Consider the following 24,479-nt stretch of genomic DNA (forward strand, 5'->3'; position numbering starts at 1 on the left):
CAATGAAACGATCATGACTCATTGCAGCCTCAACCTCCTGGGCTCAAGTAAACCTCCCACCTTAACTTCCTGGGTAGCTGGGACCACAAGCGTGCACTCCCAGGCCTAATTGTCTTTTCCTTTTTGTAGAGATGGGGTCCTACCATGTTGCCCAGACTGGTCTTGAACTCTTGAGCTCAAGCGATCCTCCCACCTCAGCCTCCCAAAATGCTGGAATTACAGGAATCCAACATTTTTAATACAGTAAAACAAACAATTTCTAAGTTTATAATTTATCACAATGCTTAATTAATGATTAAAAGTTGAATAAACTTTTCTAATGGAGTACACCTGGTTTCACAGAAAACAAAGCAACTCTTAAACACCAGCTGGCAAAATGATAGGGCTTTTCCTTCAGTCACTGCAGGTGTGAAAGACAGAATGACTAATCCATCTGATTAAACAGAGACCTTTTAGAAATCAATAACCTTATTTACACAGATGACAACTGCTACTGTTCCAAGGCTCCTAATCATGGTTCAGTTCTCAGGGCCTCAAGTCTTTTTCCATTCCATCTCAGTAAGTAGTACCAACATTTACACACCAGAAACCTGGGGAGTATCCTGGCTTGTTTTTCTTCCTCTCCCAGATACGCTCACACAACAGAGAAGCCAATCAATAAATATTGTTGAACTAATGGTTAACAAATTCAAGCCCCTGAATCTCCATTACTCCGTCTCCTCCACTACTGCCACTACCCTACTGTAAGCTATTCTATCATTCTTGCTGGGAGAGTTAGCTTCCCAACATCTTCTCTTGCCCATTCCAAACAATTATCCACATTGCAGCCAGACTGAAATTTTTATAACACAAATCAGATCAAGGCACCGCCTTGTTTATAAACCATTCGAAGGCTTTCCATTTTTAGGAAATTTTTTTTTTTTTTTTTTTGGAGACGGAGTCTTGCTCTGTCACCCAGGCTGGAGTGCAATGGCACGATCTCAGCTCACTGCAACCTCCACCTCCCGGGCTCAAGCAATTCTCCTGCCTCAGCCTCCCGAGTAGCTGGGATTAGAGGCGTGCACCACCGTGTCCAGCTAATTTGGGGTTTCACCATGTTGCCCAGGCTGGTCTTGAACTCCTGACCTCAGGTGATCCACCTGCCTCGGCCTCCCAAAGTGCTGAGATTACAGATGTGAGCTACCATGCCCGGCCATTTTTAGGAAATTCTTAATATGGCCTCTACAGCCCTGCATGATGTCTTTCTCTAAACAAAAACACAAGAGATGCTACAGTACATTATCCCAATACTATAATTATAACCAGGTTATTATTTTTACTTACTAGATTGAAAAGTGAAGAGTAAACAGTATTTTCCTTACCTTAACCTCTCCAGCCATTTTGTCAACTGCAAATCCCTCAACTGATAGCTGCAAAACAATGGTTTTAAACAGTAAGTGAAACTAAAAGAGGCTGGGAACAAACTTCCATTTACCCTAAAAACAAATCATTCTGTTCTCTGCCAACTTCAGTCTGTTATAAAGGATTTGTGATGGGAGATGGAGAAGTCCTTAAACAAAGCCAGTAACTATTTAAGGAAACTTTTTTTTTTTTTTTGAGACGGAGTTTCACACTTGTTGCCCAGGCTGGAGTGCAATGGCCTCATCTCGGCTCACCACAACCTCCGCCTCCCGGGTTCAAGCGATTCTCCTGCCTCAGCCTCCCAAGTAGCTGGGATTACAGGCACACACCACCACGCTCAGCTAATTTTTGTATTTTTAGTAGGGACAGGGTTTCACCATGTTGGCCAGGATAGTCTCAAACTCCCGACCTCAGGTGATCTGCCCACCTCGGCCTCCCAAAGTGCTGGGATTACAGGCGTGAGCCACTGCGCCTGGCCACAGGAAACATTTAAAGAGCAAAGACCACAATGTATGGGTGTAGTGAATCATGGATGTCACTCAATAATATCCATGATTAGCAAGCTACTCAAAAATTTTCACATACCTTTATTAGTCTAGATATTAAGAATCCTCCCTGGTATCGGTTATAAAGTTCTTCCCAGTTGTCCTTTATGAATTTCCAAGCAGCTTTCCTTCCATGCTTGCTGCCTCCAGCTACTCCACCAATTACTGATACAGTGTCCTGTGGACGTACCTCTTCCTAAAAAACCAAAGAGAGCTAAAAGTCTAGTGTATCAAAAACATATTCTGGTACCAGAAAGTGCAACATGCTGTTGACACTGAAGTAATCACACTGAAGACACTTATTCCTTGTTTTAGGAATAACTGGAACCAGCAGTTCTCAGCAAAGAAGATAATGTTTAACCGAAAGATCAACCAAAATGAGAACGAGGTACTGAGACAGGTTCAGACAGACTGCTCAACAGATACTTGCTTAGGAGCCTATAGGTTTAAGAAAGGAAGAGACACAAAGTAAGCAAAGGCATAAGCCAGTTTCCCAGTTTTCAAGAGTCCCTGTCCTCATAGTTTCCATTCTGGAGAGACAATTTGTTTACTCTCCCAACTATTATGATTCTCGCCACTAGTGGGAGAAAAACAGAAGTCAGTAACAAAAACTCAAGCCAGTTTCTCTGGAAAAGGAAGCTTTAGTTAGGGTTAAGGCAGCTCAAGAGGATCAGAGCTGAATCAGAGACACTTGTCACAGATGGGCAACGATTCACTTCTAAATGCAGTTTTCACTGTAACTTACTGAAAGTGCAAACGTGAGGACTTTCTGAATCAGGTCAGGCAAGAGAGTAGCGCCAAGGACTCTTTCGATTCGGTTTTTCTCTTCTTGCATATCTGCTTGTTTATGAAGCTACAGGAAAAAAGATAAAGATAGGAAGAGTTAACTCTCCCTTGGATGTTCTGCATATGATTATATGCTTTCTTCCCCAATAAGGTAAAACTTAAGTTCTATATTCTCACTAGGTGAGAATGGCAGGGCATTATATTAACGAAAGAGAATACTTTTCAAGATGCTTTGGGCCGGGTGCGGTGGTTTACACCTGTAATCCCAGCACTTTGGGAGGCCGAGGCGGATGGATCACCTGAGGTCAAGAGTTCGAGATCAGCCTGGCCAACATGGTGAAACCCCGTTTCTACTAAAAATACAAAAAAAAAAAAAAAAAAAAAATTAGCCAGGTGTGGTGGTGCCCACCTGTAATCCCAGCTACTTGGGAGGCCAAGGCAGGAGAATCGCTTGAACCTGGGAGGTTGCAGTGAGCCGAGATCGTGCCACTACACTCCAGCCTGGGCAAGAGAGCGAGACTCTGTCTCAAAAAAAAAAAGAAAAAAAATATGCTTTGGCACTAAATTTGTCATCTGCTGTTACAGTAAGTAAATCACTAGATGTAAATGCTACCAGATGAACAGCCTGTCATTAGTTTAGACCAATTTAACATCAAGATCTAAGAGGTAAAATCTATCGTAGCCAAATTCTTTACATTATTGATATCTGGCTAATGTTCTGTGTTAGAAGAACAAACTAATCATTAGTAATCTTATACCAAATCATCAAATTAATTTATAATAGTGAAAAATTGAAAATGAATACTGTAATTACTTATAAAAATGCATTATTGAAAGTTATATTTTAAAAATATCTCATAAACATGTTCTTGTATTTAAGTGAAGAAAGTAGATGAAGCAGAATGATCCTAAATTAAAAAAAATATATATATACATATATATATACATGGCTGGGCACAGTGGTTCACGCCTGCAATCCTAGCACTTTGGAAGGCTGAGGTGGAGGTTGCAGTGAGCCCATATCGTACCACTGCACTCCAGTCTGGACAACAGAGCAAGACTGTGTTTCCAAAAAAAAGGGGTGGGGGAGAATCCCTGGAAATACATCAAAATGGTAGTGTTAATTAATGATGGTTTCTGATCAGTGGGATTATGCATCTTCACACTTTTTAACTGCAAAAGCAGCACATACTGAATGCAGAATATCTGAAAGACAGAGAAGCATAAAGAAAAAAATAAAATTACTACTATATGTACATTGTCAAATCTGGAAAGAGAGCATGTTATACATGCTGTTTTTGCTACCTGCTTTTTAAACTATAGGTAAGTTTTATTTTCCTCTTTATACTTTTCTAGTCTCTAAATCTTCCATAGTATATATATATATAAAATCTTTTTTTCATAATCAGAAACAAAATGTTGTAATTCTTAAAAATTAGAACTATAAATGTATAAGAGCTATGTCTCCAAGACTCTTTTGATCTTTTCTACCCCTTAAGATTTAACACTGACCAGAGTGTCTGGAGACCTCATCAAAGCTCTCAGTTTCCTCTTCCTTTCGACACTTTTTTTTTTTTTCAATAAACAGTTTTAATTTATAAGAAGCAGAGATAGGGTCTCGCTATGTTGACCAGGCTGGTCTCTCTTTTCTTTTTTTTTTTTTTTTTTTTGAGATAGAGTCTCGCTCTGTTGCCCATGCTGGAGTGCAATGGTGTTAGCTCACTAAAACCACGCCTAGCTAATTTTTCTATTTTTAGTAGAGCCGGAGTTTCTCCATGTTGCCCAGGCTGGTCTCGAACTCCTGGCCTCAAGTGATCCTCCCATCACTTGTAATCCCAAAGGGCTGGGATTACAGGCATGAACCACCACGCCTGGCCCCTTTGGACTCTGAGCAGCAGTGCAGTAAAATAGATAGGACCTTGGGAGATCTGGCTTCTAGTCCCAGTTTTGCCTCTAACTAGCTGTATGATCTTGACTAAGTCCTTCATCCCTCTGGGTCTCAGTTTCCCCATGTGTAAAATGAGATGGGTGGATAGATAATTTCTAAGGCCCTTTTCAGCTCCAATATTCAAGGTCTGAACCTCTGGCTTTCAGGAAGCATTTTCCTCCAAAGAGAACCTGCTATTCTAGTCCACTAGATGGCACTCTAACACCACATTTCAAATATACTATGAATTAATGTTTTTTAACCCTGGCACATTACTCCTAAATTACCATCATAAGACAACCTTCTTCATCTCTTACCAAATGGCTTCTTGAAGAACCATGATTCCGCCTTCATTAGAGCTATTTCCATAGTGAAGCTGATTATCGTGAACTCCCTTGGGTTAAATAAGTGCAAACTCTTAATAAATACACATACTTGTGGAAAATCTTAAAAGTGCCATGACATGAAAATGTCAATGTATCTGCCATGAAATTTTCAGAATCCCTATTTTTTTCCATATCATCACGGACTAGATGAAAAAAAATCAAATATCCCATTTCATACATAGCATTTATAGTATATAGGTTCACAGAATATTAAGACTGAGAAGGGACCTTAATGTTTAGGTGGAAGGTAAACCCAAATTTCACTTTTTTTAGGGTCTTCTTTCAGATAGGGTCTTGCTCTGTCACCCAGGCTGGAGTGCAGTGGCACAATCATAGCTCACTGCAGGCTTCAACTCCTGGGCTCAAGCGCTCCTCCTGCCTCAGCCTCCTGAGAAGCTGGAACTACAGGTGAATGCCACCATGCCCAGCTCTCCCAAATATAACTTTTATATTCTTAGAAAGCAGGCCAGGCATGGTGGCGCATGCCTATAATCCCAGCACTTTGGGAAGCCGAGGTGGGCAGATCACAAGGTCAGGAGTTCGAGGCCTGCCTGGCCAATATGGTGAAACCCCGTCTCTACTAAAAACGCAAAAATTAGCTGGGTGTGGTGGCAGGCGCCTGTAGTCCCAGCTACTTGGGAGGCTGATGCAGGAGAATCACGTGAACCCGGGAGGCAGAGGTTGCAGTGAGCCAAGATCGTGGCACTACACTCCAGCCTGGGTGACAGAGTAAGATTCTGTCTCAAAAAAAAAAAAAAAAAAGTAAACCTATTACAACATGAGTAAAGCAGTACATTTTGAGGTACAGTTTCTTAAAGTTTCTATTTTCAGACATCCTAATCATTTTTCAGAGGATTTGTTTAAAACCAAAATATCAGAATTTAGATCTGCAATTATGATCATTAGAGCTATTTCTACAGTGAAGCTGATTATCATGAACTCCCTTGAAGTCAGAAGAGTGTTGTTAATCCATGAAAGGTAGAGACAGTAGAGCACATTCCACTCCTGTCCTAAGCGTGGATCTTATAACGAATGGGTTTTTAGGCACATTTTGCACATTTTAATTAATGATTAAAAAGTAGATTTGGCTACGTCCACCTCTAATGTAGCCAGTGCACTCAAGCCATTTCCTTATAGACTGGAACTGTATGAATAGGGACTGGAGATAGCATTTGCTTCACAGTACTACTATTGATTGAAAATTTCAAACATTGCTGCCATTATGAGGACATGGAAAGTTTTATCTATATTTTGTCTAAGTCAGAGCTTAATTATATGCCAATTACCCTGGGAAAACTAGAGAGACTATGAAGGCAGGTGAATTAATTTCCTGTCTATTAATAAAGGACCCTGCCATAGCTCAAATGCTTGAGACACTTGATCATCATCTGTCTATCCCTTTTCTAAGCACAAAAACAAACCTTCTAAGCACAGAACCTAAGCACAGTAACAAACGTTTTGCTTAAAATGGGCAGAACCCCAAGTAAGTTTACACTGAAGATAAAATTTAAAGAAAGTGACTTGTTAATCAAAACAAACATTTATTTCAGTGTTAAAATTTCAGCTGGGCACAGTAGCTCATGCCTGTAACCCCAGCACTTTGGGAGGCTGAGGTGGGTGTATCACTTGACCCCAGGAGTTTGAGACCAGCCTGGGCATGGTGAAACCTTGTCTCTACAAAAAACACAAAAATTAGCTGGGTGCGGTTATCACACTCCTATAATTCCAGCTACTTGGAAGGCTGACGCAGGAGGATCACTTCAGCCTGGGAGGTTGATGCTGCAGTGATCCATGATTATGTCACTTTAGCCTAGGTGACAGAGTGAGACCTTGTCTCAAAAAAAAAAGATTTCAAATGCATAATGTGAGTAAAAAAAGGTGGGGAGAAGTAAGACGTCTTTGGCATCATAGTGATAATACTGATATAATAACATATATGGATAGACATATAATTCTCTCACAGTTTTAAACTACTTGCATGTCTACAATATGCATCTTTCTTTTCTAGGACTTTTTTTTTTTTAACCATTTAGAGGTGTACTGTGTGTCTATCCAAGCTCAAAAGCAGGAAATGGGAGCCTTCTCAAATATACTTACTTTTAACATAATGTCTAAAGTAGTGCCATCACCATGCTTCAAAACAGTCAGATAGACCTACAAGAGAATACAGGGACAAAAAATAAGTCATTTGATTAAATGTACCTTGTTTCAAGTATTCTAATACTAAGAAAAGACAGAAAGCAAGTAAACAATATTGTAAATGTTGGCCAGCTGTGGTGACTCACGCCTGTAATCCCTGCACTTTGGGAGGCCGAGGCAGGCGGATCACCGGAGGTCAGCAGTTCCAGGCCAGCCTGGTCAACATGGCAAAACCCTGTCTCTACTAAAAATACAAAAATTAGCTGGGCGTGGTAGCAGGTGCCTGTAATCCCAGCTACTCAGGAGGCCGAGGCACAGAGAACTGCTTGAACCCAGGAGGCGGGGGCTACAGTGAGCCGAGATCACACCACTGCAGTCCAGCCTAGGTAACAGAGTGAGACTCCATCTCAAAAAAAAAAAAAAAGTAAATATTATAAATGTGGATATTACAAACTGTAGTTAAGGAGCTAGCAGTGCCTGTGAGCAACCACAAAGGTAAATGGCATGTTGTACCAGCAAAGCACAGCAGCTTTCAGGGGAATGTGCACAGCTAATCACCTTTCAGCACTGCAACACTGACTGAGAAACTTTAAACAAATAAGATGACTATAAACCACTTAAATAGTATATATTAAAATAGAGGTAGAAGTGGTTTGTGGGTCAGTTCTTAGGTCAGTTTTGGCTATTAAAAAAAGTTCCAGGCTGGGCATGGTAGCTCACGCCTGTAATCCCAGAACTTTGGGAGGCCAAGGCAGGTGGGTCACCTGAGGTCAGGAGTTCGAGACCAGCCTGGCCAACATGGCGAAACCTCGTCTCTAATGAAAATACAAGGCCGGGCGTGGTGGCTCAAGCCTGTAATCCCAGCACTTTGGGAGGCCGAGGCGGGCGGATCACGAGGTCAGGAGATCGAGACCATCCTGGCTAACACGGTGAAACCCCGTCTCTACTAAAAATACAAAAAAATTAGCCAGGCGTGTTGGCGGTCGCCTGTAGTCCCAGCTACTCGGGAGGCTGAGGCAGGAGAATGGCGTGAACCCGGGAGGCGGAGCTTGCAGTGAGCTGAGATCGCGCCACCGCACTCTAGCCTGGGGGACAGAACCAGACTTCGTCTCAAAAAAAATAAAAAATAAAAAATAAAAAAAAAATAATAATAAAAAAAGAAAATACAAAAATTAGCTGGGTGTGGTGGCAGCGCCTGTAATCCCAGCTAGCCAGGAGGCTGAGGCAGGAGAATCACTGGAACTCAGGGGACAGAGGCTGCAATGAGCCGAGATCACGCCACTGCACTCCAGCCTGGGCGACAGAGCAAGACTCCGTCTCAAAAAAAAAAAAAAAGTTCCCTGCTTCACAAAATGATGTAGTTACCTATATGTCAAGGGAATTTATCATGAAAACCTACAGGACTCCTCAGATCAGCGGAGAGAATCTGTTTTCCTTCCACGTGGTCCTTAAACCGACGACGGGCTTCTTCTAACGTTGCCTTATGTCCTGCTTTTCCTAGTTTTCCTAGAACCAAGCCCCTCAGGAGTGCATCGAGATGACCTGATTTGAGAAGTAAAAGAGACACAAGACTACTTAAAAAGCCTATTTTTGTAAGTTTACCATCTGGATATCTTATAATTGTGCTATACCAATTCTATGGTCTTGAACAAACACACTCAATTAACTTAATACCTGATAGAATACTTGTTTTACATTTATCAAATCATAAGAGTGATATGCTAAACAGATTAGACAAGCAAATAAACCTGCTGACTTTATCTACAGTCACGAATGCCAACTATCTGAATTTACTAAATGTTTACTCAGTCTAGTTAACTACTCTGCTAAGGATTATGTGTGAAAAGAACAGGCTTACATCATGCAGTTTCGACCCAAGGTTCAAAGAAAGATCACATATGGAACTAGTATGCTCTATGTATAATAAACTGAAATCTTAGATTTTAAAAATCAAAATCTGATGGGTCCATTCCTCCAAGACACACAAATAGCCAATAAGCACATAAAAAGATGTTTAACATAATTGCTCATTAGGAAAATGCAAATCAAAACCACAATGAGATACCAATTCATACCCACTATGATGGCTATAATAAAAAAGATAATAGCAAGTGTTGGCAAGGATGTGGAGAAATTGAAACCCTCAAACACTGCTGGTGGGAACACAATATGGTGAAGCCACTTAGAAAATCAGTCTGGCAGTCCCTCAAAAGGTTAAACATACAGTTATGGCCAGGCACAGTAGCTCATGCCTATAATCCCAGCACTTTGGGATGCCAAGGCAAGAGGATTGCTTGAGCCCAGGAGTTCAAGACCAGCCTGAGCAACACAGCAAGACCCTGTTTCTACAAAAAAACTTAATAATTAACCAAGCATGGTAGCATATGTCTGTAGGCCCAGTTACACAGGAGGCTGGAGAGGGAGGATCGCTTGAGCCCAGGAAGTTGAAGCTGTGGTGAGCTATGATCACACTACTGTACTCCAGCCTGGGCACAGAGCAAGACCTTGTCTTTTTTTTTTTTTTTTTTTTTTTTTTTTTTTTTTTTTTTTTTTGAGATGTGGTCTCGCTCTGTTGCCCAAGCTGGAGTGCAGTGGCATGACCTCAGCTCACTGCAGCCTCCGCCTCCCAGGTTCAAGCAATTCTCCACCTCAGTCTTCTGAGTAGCTGGGAATACAGGGTTGCACCACCACACCTGGCTAATTTTTGCATTTTTAGTAGAGACAGGGTTTCGCCATGTTGGCCAGGCTGGTCTCGAACTCCTGACCTCAGGTGATCCACCTGCCTTGGCCTCCCAAAGTGCTGGGATTACAAGCGTGAGCCACTGCCACCCAGCCGACCCTGTCTCTTAAAAAAACAAAAGGATGGGCGCGGTGGCTCACGCCTGTAATCTCAGCACTTTAGGAGGCTGAGGCAGGCGGATCATGAGGTCAGGAGATCGAGACCATCCTGGCCAACATGGTGAAACCCTGTCTCTACTAAAATACAAAAAATTAGCCAGGTGTAGTGGCACGGACCTGTAATCCCAGCTACTCAGAAGGCTGAGGCGGGGGAATCACTTCAACCCAGGAGGTGGAGGTTGCAGTGAGCTGAGATCATGCCCACTGCACCAGCCTGGAGACAGAGTGAGACTCCATCGCAAAAAAAACAACAAAAAAAAAGAGTCATCATGTGACTCAGCAATTTCACTCTTAGGTATCTCGAAAATAAATGAAAGCATGTCTACACAAAAACTTGTATACAAATGTGCATAACAGATTTCATAATAGCCGAAAACTGGAGCCCTCATGAATGGGAATAGTGCCCTTATAAAAGAGACCCGGGGGTCCGGGTGTGGTGGTTCACGCCTGTAATCCCAGCACTTTGGGAGGCTGAGGCAGGAGGATCACGAGGTCAAGAGCTCGAGACCATCCTGGCCAACATGGTGAAACCCCATCTCTACTAATAATACAAAAATTAGCTGGGCATGGTGGCCTGCACCTGTAGCCCCAGCTACTGGGGAGGCTGAGGCAGGAGAATTGCTTGAACCCAGGAGGCGGAGGTTGCAGTGAGCCGAGATCACACCACTGCACTCCAACCTGGCAACAGAGTGAGACTCCGTTACCAAAAAAAAAATAAAAGGAAGGACTGATACATGCTACAACATAGATGAACCTTGAAAATATCATGCTAAGTGAAAGAAGCAGATATAAAAGGCCAAGTATTTTATGATGCTATGTATATGAAATGTTCAGAATAGGTAAATCCATGAAATAGAAAGTAAATTTGTGGTTGCCAGGAAATGGAGAGTGACTGCCAGTGGATACAAGGCTTTTTTGGGGGGGGTGGGGGACTGAGAGTGGGGACGGTGAAGAAATTGTTCTGGAAATATGGAGGTGATAGTTGCACAATCTTGTGAACATACTAACAAATACTGAATTGTATACTTTAAAAAGGTGAATTTTATGGTATGTGAATTATATCTCAAAAAAAGTTAACATCCAGGAAACAAATGATTGAGAAAAAAAACAGTTAACGGCACACAAATCTGATGAACTGCAGCAGTACAATGGACAAATAAAATGTAGTATATTCATATGATGAAATACTATTCAGCAATAAAAAGCAATGAACAACCCGGATTATCTCAGAAACATTATGCTTAGTGAGAGAGGCCAGGTATAAGAACAGAACACACATTATATGATCCTATGTATATAAAATAGAAGAGATAAATATTAATCTAGGTGAAAGAAATCAGAATAGCATGTGCCTGTGTGGGGTAGGCAGGGGAGGCTCAAGTAGCAGGGACCAATTAGGAGGGAGCCCAAGCAGCTTTCTGGGTGATGGAAATGTGGTATGTGTTTGCCGAAAGTCATGAACTGTAACATTTACATTATTCATTTTGCTATATTTAAATCATAATTTAACCAAAAATAATTTTAAGAAAACCATCAGAGATCAATAGATAACTACACATTATTGTGATGATTCTTACAAGAAGTAATTTATAATTCTGGCTCTGGTACTAACACGCTGTGTGATGCAAGGTAACATTTTATTATTTTGCCGTGTTTCATTCTCCCATCTGTATAGCTAGGAAATTGAAGGCACTTTCCCTATATTGTAAAGATGGTTTTGAAGTCAAAAAGTGTCACGTTATCATCATGAAAGAAAAGTGCAACATCCATTAATTTACATGCATCTGTGTCCATGTACTCCTATCCTGTCACTATTCATCTGTGCTCCTATCTAAAACTAACTCCTTAACTTCGCACTGGATCTCAACTCCTCTTGATTATTCAGCAATAACCCCTCTCTCTCACAAAACATGAATTTTTCCATTATTACTGCATATGTTCAAATAGTTGCAGAAAATGTAATATAAAATCTCCCAACTTAAAAATTCCTTCCTTTACCCCACCTCTCTCTCGTCTACCCCTTTTCTCTGATCTTCTCAGCAAAACTCCTTTAAAAAGTTGTCTAAGTGTGTTGTCTCCATTTCCTCTCCTCCTATTCTAAAGAACCTGCTCCAAAAGTGGAGAATTCATTATTGTTCCCCACTACTCCACAAAACTTGTTAAATGTAATATTGAATTAGCCTTCATCATTCTGTTTGACTTAGTGTGGTAGCATCTGACGCAGCTGATCACATTCCCTCTGCCTTCATCTACTGTTTCTTTTCATCTGCTGTTTATTTAAATTCTGGGATACCCCCTCTCTCTCCTGGCTCTCCTTCTACCTCACTGGCCAGTCTGTCTCTTTTGCTGATTCTTCCTCTTCCACACAATCTCTAAATCCTGAACTCAGACCTCTTTTTTCCACTTACACTCAGTCACTGGTTGATCTCATCCAGTTTTGTTTTGTTTTTTAAAGACATGAGGTCTCACTATGTTGCCCATGCTGGGCTTGAACTCCAGGACTCAACCAATTCTCCTGTCTGAGCCTCCTGAGTAGCTGGATTACGGGTGTGAGCCACATGCGTGACATGATTCCCACCCCCCTCACTTTTTTTTTTTTTTTTTTTTTTTTGAGACGGAGTCTTGCTCTGTTGCCCAGGCTGGAGTGCAATGGCGTGATCTCGGCTCACTGCAACCTCTGCTTCCCAGTTCAAGTGAGTTTCCTGCCTCAGCCTCCTGAGTAGCTGGAACTACAGGCCTGTGCCACCATGCCCAGCTGATTTTGTATTTTTGGTAGAGATGGGGTTTCACCATGTTGGCCAGGCTTGTCTCAAATTCCTGACCTCGGGTGTTCCACCCACATCAGCCTCCCAAAGTGCTGGGATTACAGGTGTGAGCTACCACGCCTGGCCCGATTCCCTTTTACACCCAAATATGCTTCTATGCCAGACAGTAGCTCATGGCTGCAATTCCAGCACTTTGGGATGCTGAGGTGGGAGAATTTCTGGAGTCCAGGAGTTCAAGACCAGCCTAGGCAACATAGTGAAATCCTGTCTCTACAAAACAAAAACAAAACAAACAAAAAAAACATAGCTGGGTATGGTGCATGCCTGTAGTCCCAAATACTCAGGAGGCTGAGGTGGGAGGATAGCTTGAACCCAGAATTCGAGGCTGCAGTGAGCTATGACTGCACCACTGCACTTCAGCCTCGGCAACAGAGCAAGACTCTGTATCTTTAAAAGAAAAAAATGTTTCTACAGCAGTCTTCCCTATCCCTGTACATGGCAACTTCATTCTTCCAGTTCTGCAGGCCAAAATTTGATGACACTTCTCTTTCTTTCCACCTCACAGTCCATCCTTCACCAAATAGTTTCAGTTCCACCTTTGAAATATACACAGACTTTACCACCTGTAAGTTCTAGTTGCAACCAGCATCTCAGTTGGATTGCTAAAATAGCCTTCTGAATGGTCTCCCTGCCTCCTCTCGTCTTCTTTTAGTCTGTTCTTCAGAAAGCCAAGTAAATCAAATCAAGTTCCCCTGCCCAAAACTCTCTAATTAGCATGTCATATCACTAAATGTGAAAGTCAAAAAACTTCTCACTGTAGCAAACAGGTTCTATAGGATCAGAAAGATCTCCCATTGCCCTCTCCCACTCATTCCTGTCCTGAACTCAGCAGCTTTCTTGTTATTCCTCGAATACCCTAAGCATGCTCCCATCTCAGGTCTTTTGTACTTGCTGTTTCCTCTGAACCATTTTTCTTCTAGATATCCTCATAACTCTCTCCATGTCTCAGTTTATGCTCAGTATCACCTTATTAGAGACAGTTTCCCCAAACACTCTCTAGAAAATAGTGACCCAGCACTCCTTATTATCCGACGACTTTATTTTTCTTTTCTCTTTTTTTTTTTTTTTTTTTGAGACAGAGTCTTGCCCTGTCACCCAGGCTGGAGTGCAGTGGCCCAATCTCAGCTCACTGCAACCTCTGCCTCCTGGGTTCAAGCAATTCTCTGCCTCAGCCTCCCGAGTAGCTGAGATTAGAGGCATCCGCCACCACGCCTGGCTAATTTTTGTATTTTTAATAGAGACAGGGTTTCACCTTCTTGGCCAGGCTGGTCGTGAACTCTTGACCTTGTGATCCACCCGCCTCAGCCTCCCAAAGTGCTGGGATTACAGGCGTGAGCCACCACCCCTGGCAACTTTATTTTTCTTAATGATACTTCCTGCCACCTAGACCATTATACATTTAATTATTTGCTATGTCTCCCATTAGAATGTAAGCCATATAAGGCAATATTTGGGTTGCTGCTGTATCACCAGCTCTTAGAATAGTATATGGCATTTACTAGCTACATAAATATTTGTTGAATCAATGAAGAAAAGACATAGAAGCTGGGACCAGCTGTAGTGGCTCATGCCTGTAATACAGCACTTTGGGCGGCTGAGACGGGAAGATTGCTTGAGGCCCAGAGTTCAAGACCAGCCTGGCCAACATGGCGAAACCTCGTCTCTACTAAAAATACAAAAATTAGCCAGGCGTGGTGGTATGCTATTTGGGAGGCTGAGGCAGGAGAATCGCTTGAACCCGAGAGGCAGAGGTTGCAGTGAGCCAAGATGGCGCCATTGTGTTCCAGCCTGGGTGACAAGAGTGAAATTCCATCTTAAAAAAAAAAAAAAAAAAAAAAAAAGACAAGACATAGAGCTCTAGGTATTGCTACTATTTTTATTACAAAAGACTTCTGGATCAAGACTGGTCAGGAGGAAACACCACCTTTAGTTATTAGCAGATGATAAAAAATAATGATATGTAAAAGCTTTAATCATTCCCAATATTTAAATGGGAGCAAAAAGAGTAAATATATGCTTATAGAAATAATCACAGAGCAGAGAACACATGTAGAAAGCAAATAATTTTCTTAATTAAAAAAGCTGACCCCTGTGTCTCTCAGCACCTTTACAAGTTATACATAAAGGTGCCTGGTATTTATGGTAACAATAAATAAAACTTGGGAGGCCGAGACAGGCGGAACACCTGAGGTCGGGGTTCGAGACCAGCCTGACCAGCATGGTGAAACCACGTCTCTACTATAAATATAAAAGTAGCCAGGCGTGGCGGCACATGCCTGTAATCCCAGCTACTCGGGAGGCTAAGGCAGGAGAATCACTGGAACCCGGGAAGCGGAGGTTGCGGTGAGCCGAGATCGCACCATTGCACTCCAGCCTAGGCAACAAGAGTGAAACTCCGTCTCAAAAAAATAAAATTAAATAAATAAATAAATAAAACAAAACAACCTGAAATTCCCTTTAGCTTTTCTTGACTAAAAATAGGCCTTTGGAATTCTGCAAAATACTTTTATTTCCACCATGTGCACAAATTATATTTAGCATCGAACACACATAACCACTACTGTTTCTATGTTGTTGACCCATGTAACTTCACCAGCAGACTTAAAAGACTCAAGTCTTAATTTCTGGCTTGCTGAATATATAGTAACATCCAGTAAATACAAAGATGATATTAATTACATTGTTAACCACATAAAAAAGTACCAACTTCTGCCTAATTCTTTCTCCATTTAGTATATCCATTACCTTCTCCAGGTTTGGGATCCCAGCCCAGTCTCTCCCCTATAGGTGAAAAGACATCTTTCACAAACTCCTGGATTTCCTCATAGAAGTCTGTGTGGGACAAGAGAGTTGAGAGAATCCCCAGGTTACAGCTCAGGTCGCTCCATACAGTATAATTGGGCTCATTCACAAAAGCCTCCATGACTTTTAGAACCTCTACAGTGCTAATGATTCCAGCTCGAGCCTGGGATAGGAAAAAACATAAATTAACCCAGTCTTCAAACAAAACCAAAAAACATAAGCATGCATTTTTGGCATTATCTGCTGCTAGCAATTTCTTTGGTTTAAGGAAATGGGACTGTATAAGCTCAGAACACTGTTAGAATAAAAATCCTATTCAGATAACATTCCTTTTTTACTCCTTTGTTATTTTTTTCTCTCTTTTTACAGAAAAATTAGAATGAATTATTTGCTATTTACACAAGAACTACTTTTAAAAATTACACTAAAAGTCCCAACAATTTGAGAACAACAACAAACCAGTTAACTTCTATTTCTACTCCGTTTCTGGGGACTTGGCTTTGTTACTGTTTTGAAATTTTTCATACTTTCAGAAAAATTGCAAAAATAGTTTGAGCTTTGGTTTTTGACAGACATTCTTTCAGAGCCGGACCTGCAAACTGTGTCAACTTAAGCCTCTCCTTTACTCATTTCTAAAAGAACATAAACTAGAAGGCACTACAAATTCAAAGTCCTTTCAGAACTAACAGAGTGAGGAAAAAGAACTTCTGTTATAGCAGCCAACTGCACAAACAGCTCACTCTCCTGGGACAGGTCTCTCTCAGCAATTAGATCAGCAGATGTGAGGTTTTGTGCATCAATGCTAATCTGTGTTTATACAAAGGCGGAATCCAAAACCAAGGACTGCAGAGGGGAGGGAAAATTTCCAGTCCAATTTAAAGGAATACTAGGAGGAATACGACAATTTTATCATAAAGACATCTGGAAATTACCTAACCTATGCTGAAGTCATAAAGAAAATAATACTAATTTCTGCTTTAAATCCTTTCTGGAAGAAAGCCAAATATAAATATACTTCTAAAGCTAATGGGATATAATTTGAAATAAGAACACGATGTTTAAAAATTCTGGCTTTCCCAGCAAAGTACAACCACTATTTAGAAAAACATAAAATCGGCCGGGCATGGTGGCTCACGCCTGTAATCCCAGCACTCTGGGAGGCCGAGCTGGGCGGATCACGAGGTCAGGAGATCGAGACCATCCTGGCCAACATGGTGAAACTCCGTCTCTACTAAAAAATACGAAAAATTAGCCGGGCATGGTGGCAGGCGCCTGTAGTCCCAGCTACTCAGGAGGCTGAGGCAGGAGAATGGCGTGAACCTGGGAGGCAGAGCTTGCAGTGAGCCAAGATTGCGTCACTGCACTCCAGCCTGGGTGACAGAGCAAGACTCCGTCTCAAAAAAAAAAAAAAAAAAAAAAAAAAATCACTCTGACTTAATTATTTTAAAAACCTATCAGTAGGGTCATTTCTTCAAGGCTCATATTTATTTCTACTGAAAAGAAAGGAATTTTTTGCCTTGCAAAGGATAGTTTAATTAAGAGTTTCAGAAAGCTGGCTTAGGAGTAGTGAAATGGGATTTAAATTATATAGCCTCAATCTTGTCATATTAAAAATAGTCATTTGCTCTAGTCCCAAAGGTGTTTTTAACCATCAAGAAGACCCATATTCTTCTAATTATGTTTCAGACACTCCAGGAAAAATAAAATCTTTTAATCAGCAAAATCCATCATATTACTTAAGTCACAGATGCTCACCAAGGAGAAGAGGTCATTCTGTAATCCAAGTCGATCCACAGGGGGCAGAGAAAGGTCACGAATGCCTGGTAATAAACTTTCCAGCATGGCAGAGCTGTACTGGGTCCGATAAAACCCCACTGTTCCTAAGTTTAACTGCAAAGATATCCAGTAAGTATATTAAACAGCTCCATTAATTTTTTAAATCAACCTTTTGCATGTTTAAAAGGAGTTCTGGTTTTAGATATATCTGGATGAAAAACAATTAAGACCATCTATGCCAACTAATGGATTAAAACAAGACAACACATCAAGATAGAATGAATGCACAGACAAAAGAAAAGGGAAACTTGAAATTGTGGGGGCCAAAGTGAGGGACAGTAGAAAGAACATGGAAGGGACAAAATAATGTGGGGTAAGTTTCTATTTCTAACCTCAATTTTAGGTTTACAGAAAATACTTAACATATATGAAAACACCTGGACAGTAGAATCTCTAAGAAAGCTTAGGCCTTTACAAACATTGATCTTATAAGCACAGAGACTGAACGGAATAACAATTTTCAGATCCCAATTTTAAAGAATTACATGGACCTAATTACTGACTGCATTATTCTTTTTTTTTTTTTTTTTTGAGACGGAGTCTCGCTCTGTCGCCCAGGCCGGAGGGGAGTGGCATGATCTCAGCTCACTGCAACTTCCACCTCCCAGGTTCAAGTGATTCCCCTGCCTCACCCTCCCAGGCAGCTGGGATTACAGGCACCCGCCACCACACCCAGCTAATTTTGTATTTTTAGGAGAGACAGGGTTTCACCATGTTGGCCAGGCTGGTCTCGAACTCCTGACCTCAGGTGATCCGCCACGCCTCAGCCTCCCTGGGATTACAGGCATGAGCCACAGCTCCTGGCAACTGCATTATTCTCTATAGGCTATTTACCAATAGCCAAAAAATATTTTTGAGAACATTTATATTCAAAATAGTTTAATGGTAAAACAGTAAGATATAAATATTTTACTATTTATATGTAAATATTTTTAAAACCACCCCTACAATTTTAACGCAATTATCACTTTATTGATTCCCTTTATTTAACCTAATCAAAATTGTAGTGTACATAACTTTTTTCTCATTTATAAGAAATTTTTCATATTGCTACAACATAATCTTCCAGATAATTTTAAATGGTAATATTCCAGTGAGTATATTTTAAATACATATTTAAAAAAGTAAAACAATGCCAGGCATGGTGGCTCATGACTATAATCCTAGCTACTCTGGAGCCTGAGGTGGGAGGATCACATGAGCCTAGGAGTTTGAATCCAGCCTAAGCAACATAGTGAGACCCCCAACACGAAAAAAAAAAAAAGTTGATAAACAGAAAAATGGCTTCTTTTTTTTTTTTTTTTTTTTTTTTTCAGATGGAGTCTCACCCTGTCACCCAGGCTGGAGTGCAATGGCGCGATCTTGGCTCACTGCAACCTCCGCCTTCTGGGTTCAAGCGATTCTCCTGCGTAGCTGGGATTATAGGTGCACGCCATCACGACTAATTTTTTTTTTTTTCATATCTTTAGTAGAGACAGGGTTTCACCATGTTGGTCGGACTGTTCTTGAACTCCTGACCTTGTGATCTGCCTGCCTCGGCCTCCCAAAGTGACCTGCCTGCCTCGGCCTCCCAAAGTGCTGGGATTACTCCCAAAGTGCTACCGTGGCGCCCAGCGGGCTTTCTTTTTTAAAAAGCACAAGTGTCTGATAAAATGTGTAATTACTATTAGGAACATACAATTAAGAGTTTGTAGTAAATTCTTTCATTATGAAAGGCACAGAGTACAGAATAATGAAAAATAATTCTTACCTACTGGTATTTTTGTGAAATGGTTTTGAAATACCAGTTAAGGAATTTTACATTTCAGTGACACAAACCGATTATTATATATGTCTGCTCTCACTAGATTACAGCAGTACACATATGGTGACAACACATCATTGAAGTTAACCTTTCATTACAATAACAGGGGAGTTTGAAAGTGTGAGACTACAAATATTTTGGTTCATATAAGCTTACACTCAATCTACTTTTTTTTTTTTCTTCTCCTCCTTAGTCCTATGACTTTGGATCTGCTTCTCTACCACTACCTTCCCTAACATAAGGACAAATGTCTGGACAATACTATATGAAAATTCATCCTAAATCTCACAAAGAAAAGTTTAGGTTTTTTTTTTTTCTTTGAAACTACTAAACTGAAGCAGAACTTAAAGCCGGCCACAAAATGTATAAGTGAGAGAAATCTGTTTAGGTAAGATTCCGAACTCACCTTCACCCATTGGTCTGGTTTGACATTTTTCAAAACCACATTCATCTCTGGCTTGTCCATTAGAATTTTTAGTTTGGCCTGGTTGGGGTCTTCGCTAGTAGAGATTGTGATAGGGACCATCCACTGGGGACAATCTTCACCTAAGCAAGAGAAGAACAAACAAATTTTGCACTGGGACAAATAGAAGGTAAGGTGGAGAGAGGAGTGGTGGTATTCTAACCAGGAGCCTAAGCCTAACTGTTAAGTCAATATTTCATTCTTAGTGGTACATGAACTCTTCCAGATAACCTGAATAGTATCAGTGCAAAGGAAGGGATAATTTATGAACAAAATCACATGTTGTCTAAAAAAAGAAAGCAGTTAACTCACTTGTAGAATCACAAATGCAATGACTTAAACTTAATTATCATTTTCCCCTTACAGAGCAAAGACAGCAATTTTACTGTTAAATTAAAATATATATATATATATATTTTTTTTTTTTTTTTGGAGACAGAGTTTTGCTCTGTCGCCCAGGCTGGAGTGTGGTGGCGGGATCTCAGCTCACTGCAACCTCCACCTCCCGGGTTCAAGAAGTTCTTGTGCCTCAGCTTCCTCAGTAGCTGGGACTACAGGTGTGTGCCACCATACCCAAAAATACACAATTTTTTTTCGTACTTTATTAGTAGAGATGGGGTTTTGCCATATTGGCCAGGCTGGTCTCGAACTCCTGGCCTCAAGGGATCCACCTGCCTCGGCCTCCCAAAGTGCTGGGATTACAGGTATGAGCCGCTGCGCCTAGCCTTCATATATCATTTAAAAACAAATTCTAAGGTGCAGTCCTTAACAGGTATACACACTGCTGAAATATCGAAGGGTTACTTTTTATTGTTGTGATAGACAGGATACAACCTGGAAGCTGTTATGTTCCGTCACAGAGGAGTCATATCTATAAGCCAAAGCTTTTGTAAGGCAGAAACACTGTCTTATATATCAGACAGCAAAACAGATTTGGCATTAAGATGCCAAACAAAAAGAGTCCTTGCCCAGTACATTCATGGAAATGGAGCTACTTTAATAAATTACATAGCTTTAGGCCGGGCGCGGTGGCTCACGCTTGTAATCCCAGCACTTTGGGAGGCCGAGGCGGGCGGATCACGAGGTCAGGAGATCAAGACCACGGTGAAACCCCATCTCTACTAAAAATATTTAAAAAAATTAGCCGGGCGTAGTGGCGGGCGCCTGTAGTCCCAGCTACTCGGAGAGGCTGAGGCAGAAGAATGGCGTGAACCTGGGAGGCGGAGCTTGCAGTGAGCCGAGATTGCACCACTGCACTCCAGCCTGGGCGACAGAGCGAGACTCCATCTCGAAAAAAATAAAATAAATAAAATAAATAAATTAGCTTCCTTCCTTCCTTCCTTCCTTCCTCTCTCTCTCTCTCTCTCTCTCTTTCTTTCTTTCTTTCTTTTTTTCTTTCCCCTCTCTGGCCCAGGCTACAATCTACTCGGCTTGCTGCTGCCCGCGCCGCGGACTGCCTGGGACTGCTGGCGCCCGCCACCGCTGCCTGTCTTTTCTCCTTTGGATGCAGGCATGCGTTCGCCATCTTGGCCACGCTGGTCGCCAGCTCCTGACGCCGAGTGCTCTGCCCGCCTCAGCCTCCCGAGGTACTGGGAATACAGACGGAGTCTCGCTCACCCAGTGCTCGGTGTTGCCCGGGCTGGAGTGCGGTGGCGTGGTCTGGCCTCGCGGCAGCCTCTACCCCCCGGCCGCCTGCCTTGGCCTGCCAGGGTGCTGGGATTGCAGCCCCTGCCCGGCCGCCGCCCCATCTGGAAGGTGGGGAGCGCCTCTGCCCGGCCGCCCCGTCTGGGAGGTGAGGAGCACCTCTGCCTGGCCGCCCCGTCTGGGAAGTGAGGAGCGCCTCTGCCCGGCCACCCACCGTCTGGGAAGTGAGGAGCGCCTCTGCCCGGCCACCCACCGTCTGGGAAGTGAGGAGCGCCTCTGCCCGGCCACCCACCGTCTGGGAAGTGAGGAGCGCCTCTGCCCGGCCACCCACCGTCTGGGAAGTGAGGAGCGCCTCTGCCCGGCCACCCACCGTCTGGGAAGTGAGGAGCGCCTCTGCCCGGCCACCCACCGTCTGGGAAGTGAGGAGCCCCTCTGCCCGGCCACCAACCGTCTGGGAAGTGAGGAGCGCCTCTGCCGGGCCACCCACCGTCTGGGAAGTGAGGAGCGCCTCTGCCCGGCCACCCACCGTCTGGGAAGTGAGGAGCGCCTCTGCCCGGCCGCCCCGTCTGGGAAGTGAGGAGCGCCTCTGCCCGGCCGCCCCGTCCGGGAAGAAGTGAGGAGCGCCTCTGCCCGGCCGCCCCGCCCGGAAAGAAGTGAGGAGCGCCTCTGCCCGGCCGCCCCGTCCGGGAAGAAGTGAGGAGCGCCTCTGCCCGGGCGCCCCCGTCCGGGAAGAAGTGAGGAGCGCCTCTGCCCGGGCGCCCCATCCGGGAAGAAGTGAGGAGCGCCTCTGCCCGGGCGCCCCATCCGGGAAGAAGTGAGGAGCGCCTCTGCCCGGCCGCCCCATCCGGGAAGAAGTGAGGAGCGCCTCTGCCCGGCCGCCCCATCCGGGAAGAAGTGAGGAGCGCCTCTGCCCGGCCGCCCCATCCGGGAAGAAGTAAGGAGCGCCTCTGCCCGGCCACCCATCGTCTGGGAAGTGAGGAGCGCCTCTGCCCGGCCACCCACCGTCTGGGAAGTGAGGAGCGCCTCTACCCGGCCGCCCCGTCTGGGAAGTGAGCAGCGCCTCTGCCCGGCCGTCCCGTCAGGGAAGAAGTGAGGAGCGCCTCTGCCCGGGCGCCCCGTCCGGGAAGAAGTGAGGAGCGCCTCTGCCCGGCCGCCCCGTCAGGGAAGAAGTGAGGAGCGCCTCTGCCCGGCCGCCCCGTCCGGGAAGAAGTGAGGAGCGCCTCTGCCCGGCCGCCCCGTCTGGGAAGTGAGGAGCGCCTCTGCCCGGCCGCTCCATCCGGGAAGAAATGAGGAGCGCCTCTGCCCGGGCGCCCCGTCCGGGAAGAAGTGAGGAGCGCCTCTGCCCGGGCGCCCCGTCCGGGAAGAAGTGAGGAGCGCCTCTGCCCGGCCGCCCCGTCTGGGAAGTGAGGAGCGCCTCTGCCCGGCCGCCCCGTCCAGGAAGAAATGAGGAGCGCCTCTGCCCGGGCGCCCCGTCCGGGAAGAAGTGAGGAGCGCCTCTGCCCGGGCGCCCCGTCCGGGAAGAAGTGAGGAGCGCCTCTGCCCGGGCGCCCCCGTCCGGGAAGAAATGAGGAGCGCCTCTGCCCGGGCGCCCCATCCGGGAAGAAGTGAGGAGCGCCTCTGCCCGGGCGCCCCATCCGGGAAGAAGTGAGGAGCGCCTCTGCCCGGCCGCCCCATCCGGGAAGAAGTGAGGAGCGCCTCTGCCCGGCCGCCCCATCCGGGAAGAAGTAAGGAGCGCCTCTGCCCGGCCACCCATCGTCTGGGAAGTGAGGAGCGCCTCTGCCCGGCCACCCACCGTCTGGGAAGTGAGGAGCGCCTCTGCCCGGCCGCCCCGTCTGGGAAGTGAGGAGTGCCTCTACCCGGCCGCCCAGTCTGGGAAGTGAGCAGCGCCTCTGCCCGGCCGCCCCGTCAGGGAAGAAGTGAGGAGCGCCTCTGCCCGGCCGCCCCACCCGGGAAGAAGTGAGGAGCGCCTCTGCCCGGCCACCCCGTCCGGGAAGAAGTGAGGAGCGCCTCTGCCCGGCCGCCCCGTCTGGGAAGTGAGGAGCGCCTCTGCCCGGCCGCTCCATCCGGGAAGAAATGAGGAGCGCCTCTGCCCGGGCGCCCCGTCCGGGAAGAAGTGAGGAGCGCCTCTGCCCGGGCGCCCCGTCCGGGAAGAAGTGAGGAGCGCCTCTGCCCGGCCGCCCCGTCTGGGAAGTGAGGAGCGCCTCTGCCCGGCCGCCCCGTCCGGGAAGAAGTGAGGAGCGCCTCTGCCCGGCCGCCCCGTCTGGGAGGTGAGGAGCGCCTCTGCCCGGCCACCCATCGTCTGGGAGGTGAGGAGCGCCTCTGCCAGGCCACCCATCGTCTGGGAGGTGAGGAGCGCCTCTGCCCGGCCACCCATCGTCTGGAAAGTGAGGAGCGCCTCTGCCCGGCTGCCCCATCTGGGAAGTGAGGAGTGCCTCTGCCCGGACACCCATCGTCTGGGAGATAAGGAGCGCCTCTGCCCGGCCGCCCATCGTCTGGGAAGTGAGGAGCGCCTCTGCCCGGGCGCCCCGTCCGGGAAGAAGTGAGGAGCGCCTCTGCCCGGCCGCCCCACCCGGGAAGAAGTGAGGAGCGCCTCTGCCCGGCCGCCCCGTCCGGGAAGAAGTGAGGAGCGCCTCTGCCCGGCCGCCCCGTCTGGGAAGTGAGGAGCGCCTCTGCCCGGCCGCTCCATCCGGGAAGAAATGAGGAGCGCCTCTGCCCGGGCGCCCCGTCCGGGAAGAAGTGAGGAGCGCCTCTGCCCGGGCGCCCCGTCCGGGAAGAAGTGAGGAGCGCCTCTGCCCGGCCGCCCCGTCTGGGAAGTGAGGAGCGCCTCTGCCCGGCCGCCCCGTCCGGGAAGAAATGAGGAGCGCCTCTGCCCGGGCGCCCCGTCCGGGAAGAAGTGAGGAGCGCCTCTGCCCGGCCGCCCCGCCCGGGAAGAAGTGAGGAGCGCCTCTGCCCAGCCGCCCCGTCCGGGAAGAAGTGAGGAGCGCCTCTGCCCGGCCGCCCCGTCTGGGAAGTGAGGAGCGCCT

General features: G+C 45.3%; 1 protein-coding gene across 8 annotated transcripts in view; it reads right to left on the reverse strand.

The window, feature by feature from the left end:
• The window catches only part of LOC129470003 (puromycin-sensitive aminopeptidase), a 114,942-nt gene that overhangs the window by 2,157 nt on the left and 88,306 nt on the right, over positions 1-24,479 (reverse strand). For 5 of the 8 annotated variants that reach the window (XM_055257289.2, XM_055257292.2, XM_055257288.2 and 2 more), the window contains 8 exons: positions 19,756-19,895; positions 17,465-17,599; positions 15,653-15,872; positions 8,584-8,726; positions 7,143-7,199; positions 2,692-2,799; positions 1,987-2,142; positions 1,362-1,409 (listed from right to left, as the gene is read on the reverse strand). In XM_055257289.2, the coding sequence (XP_055113264.1) occupies positions 1,362-1,409; positions 1,987-2,142; positions 2,692-2,799; positions 7,143-7,199; positions 8,584-8,726; positions 15,653-15,872; positions 17,465-17,599; positions 19,756-19,895 (1,007 nt within the window). Of the gene's footprint in view, positions 1-1,361; positions 1,410-1,778; positions 1,874-1,986; positions 2,143-2,691; positions 3,939-7,142; positions 7,200-8,583; positions 8,727-15,652; positions 15,873-17,464; positions 17,600-19,755; positions 19,896-24,479 lie in introns of those variants that run through there. The other 3 variants (XM_055257290.2, XM_063628913.1, XM_055257287.2) reach the window with 2 other exon arrangements.

Source organism: Symphalangus syndactylus, chromosome 20 (assembly GCF_028878055.3).
Source record: "Symphalangus syndactylus isolate Jambi chromosome 20, NHGRI_mSymSyn1-v2.1_pri, whole genome shotgun sequence".
Lineage (NCBI taxonomy): Eukaryota > Metazoa > Chordata > Mammalia > Primates > Hylobatidae > Symphalangus > Symphalangus syndactylus.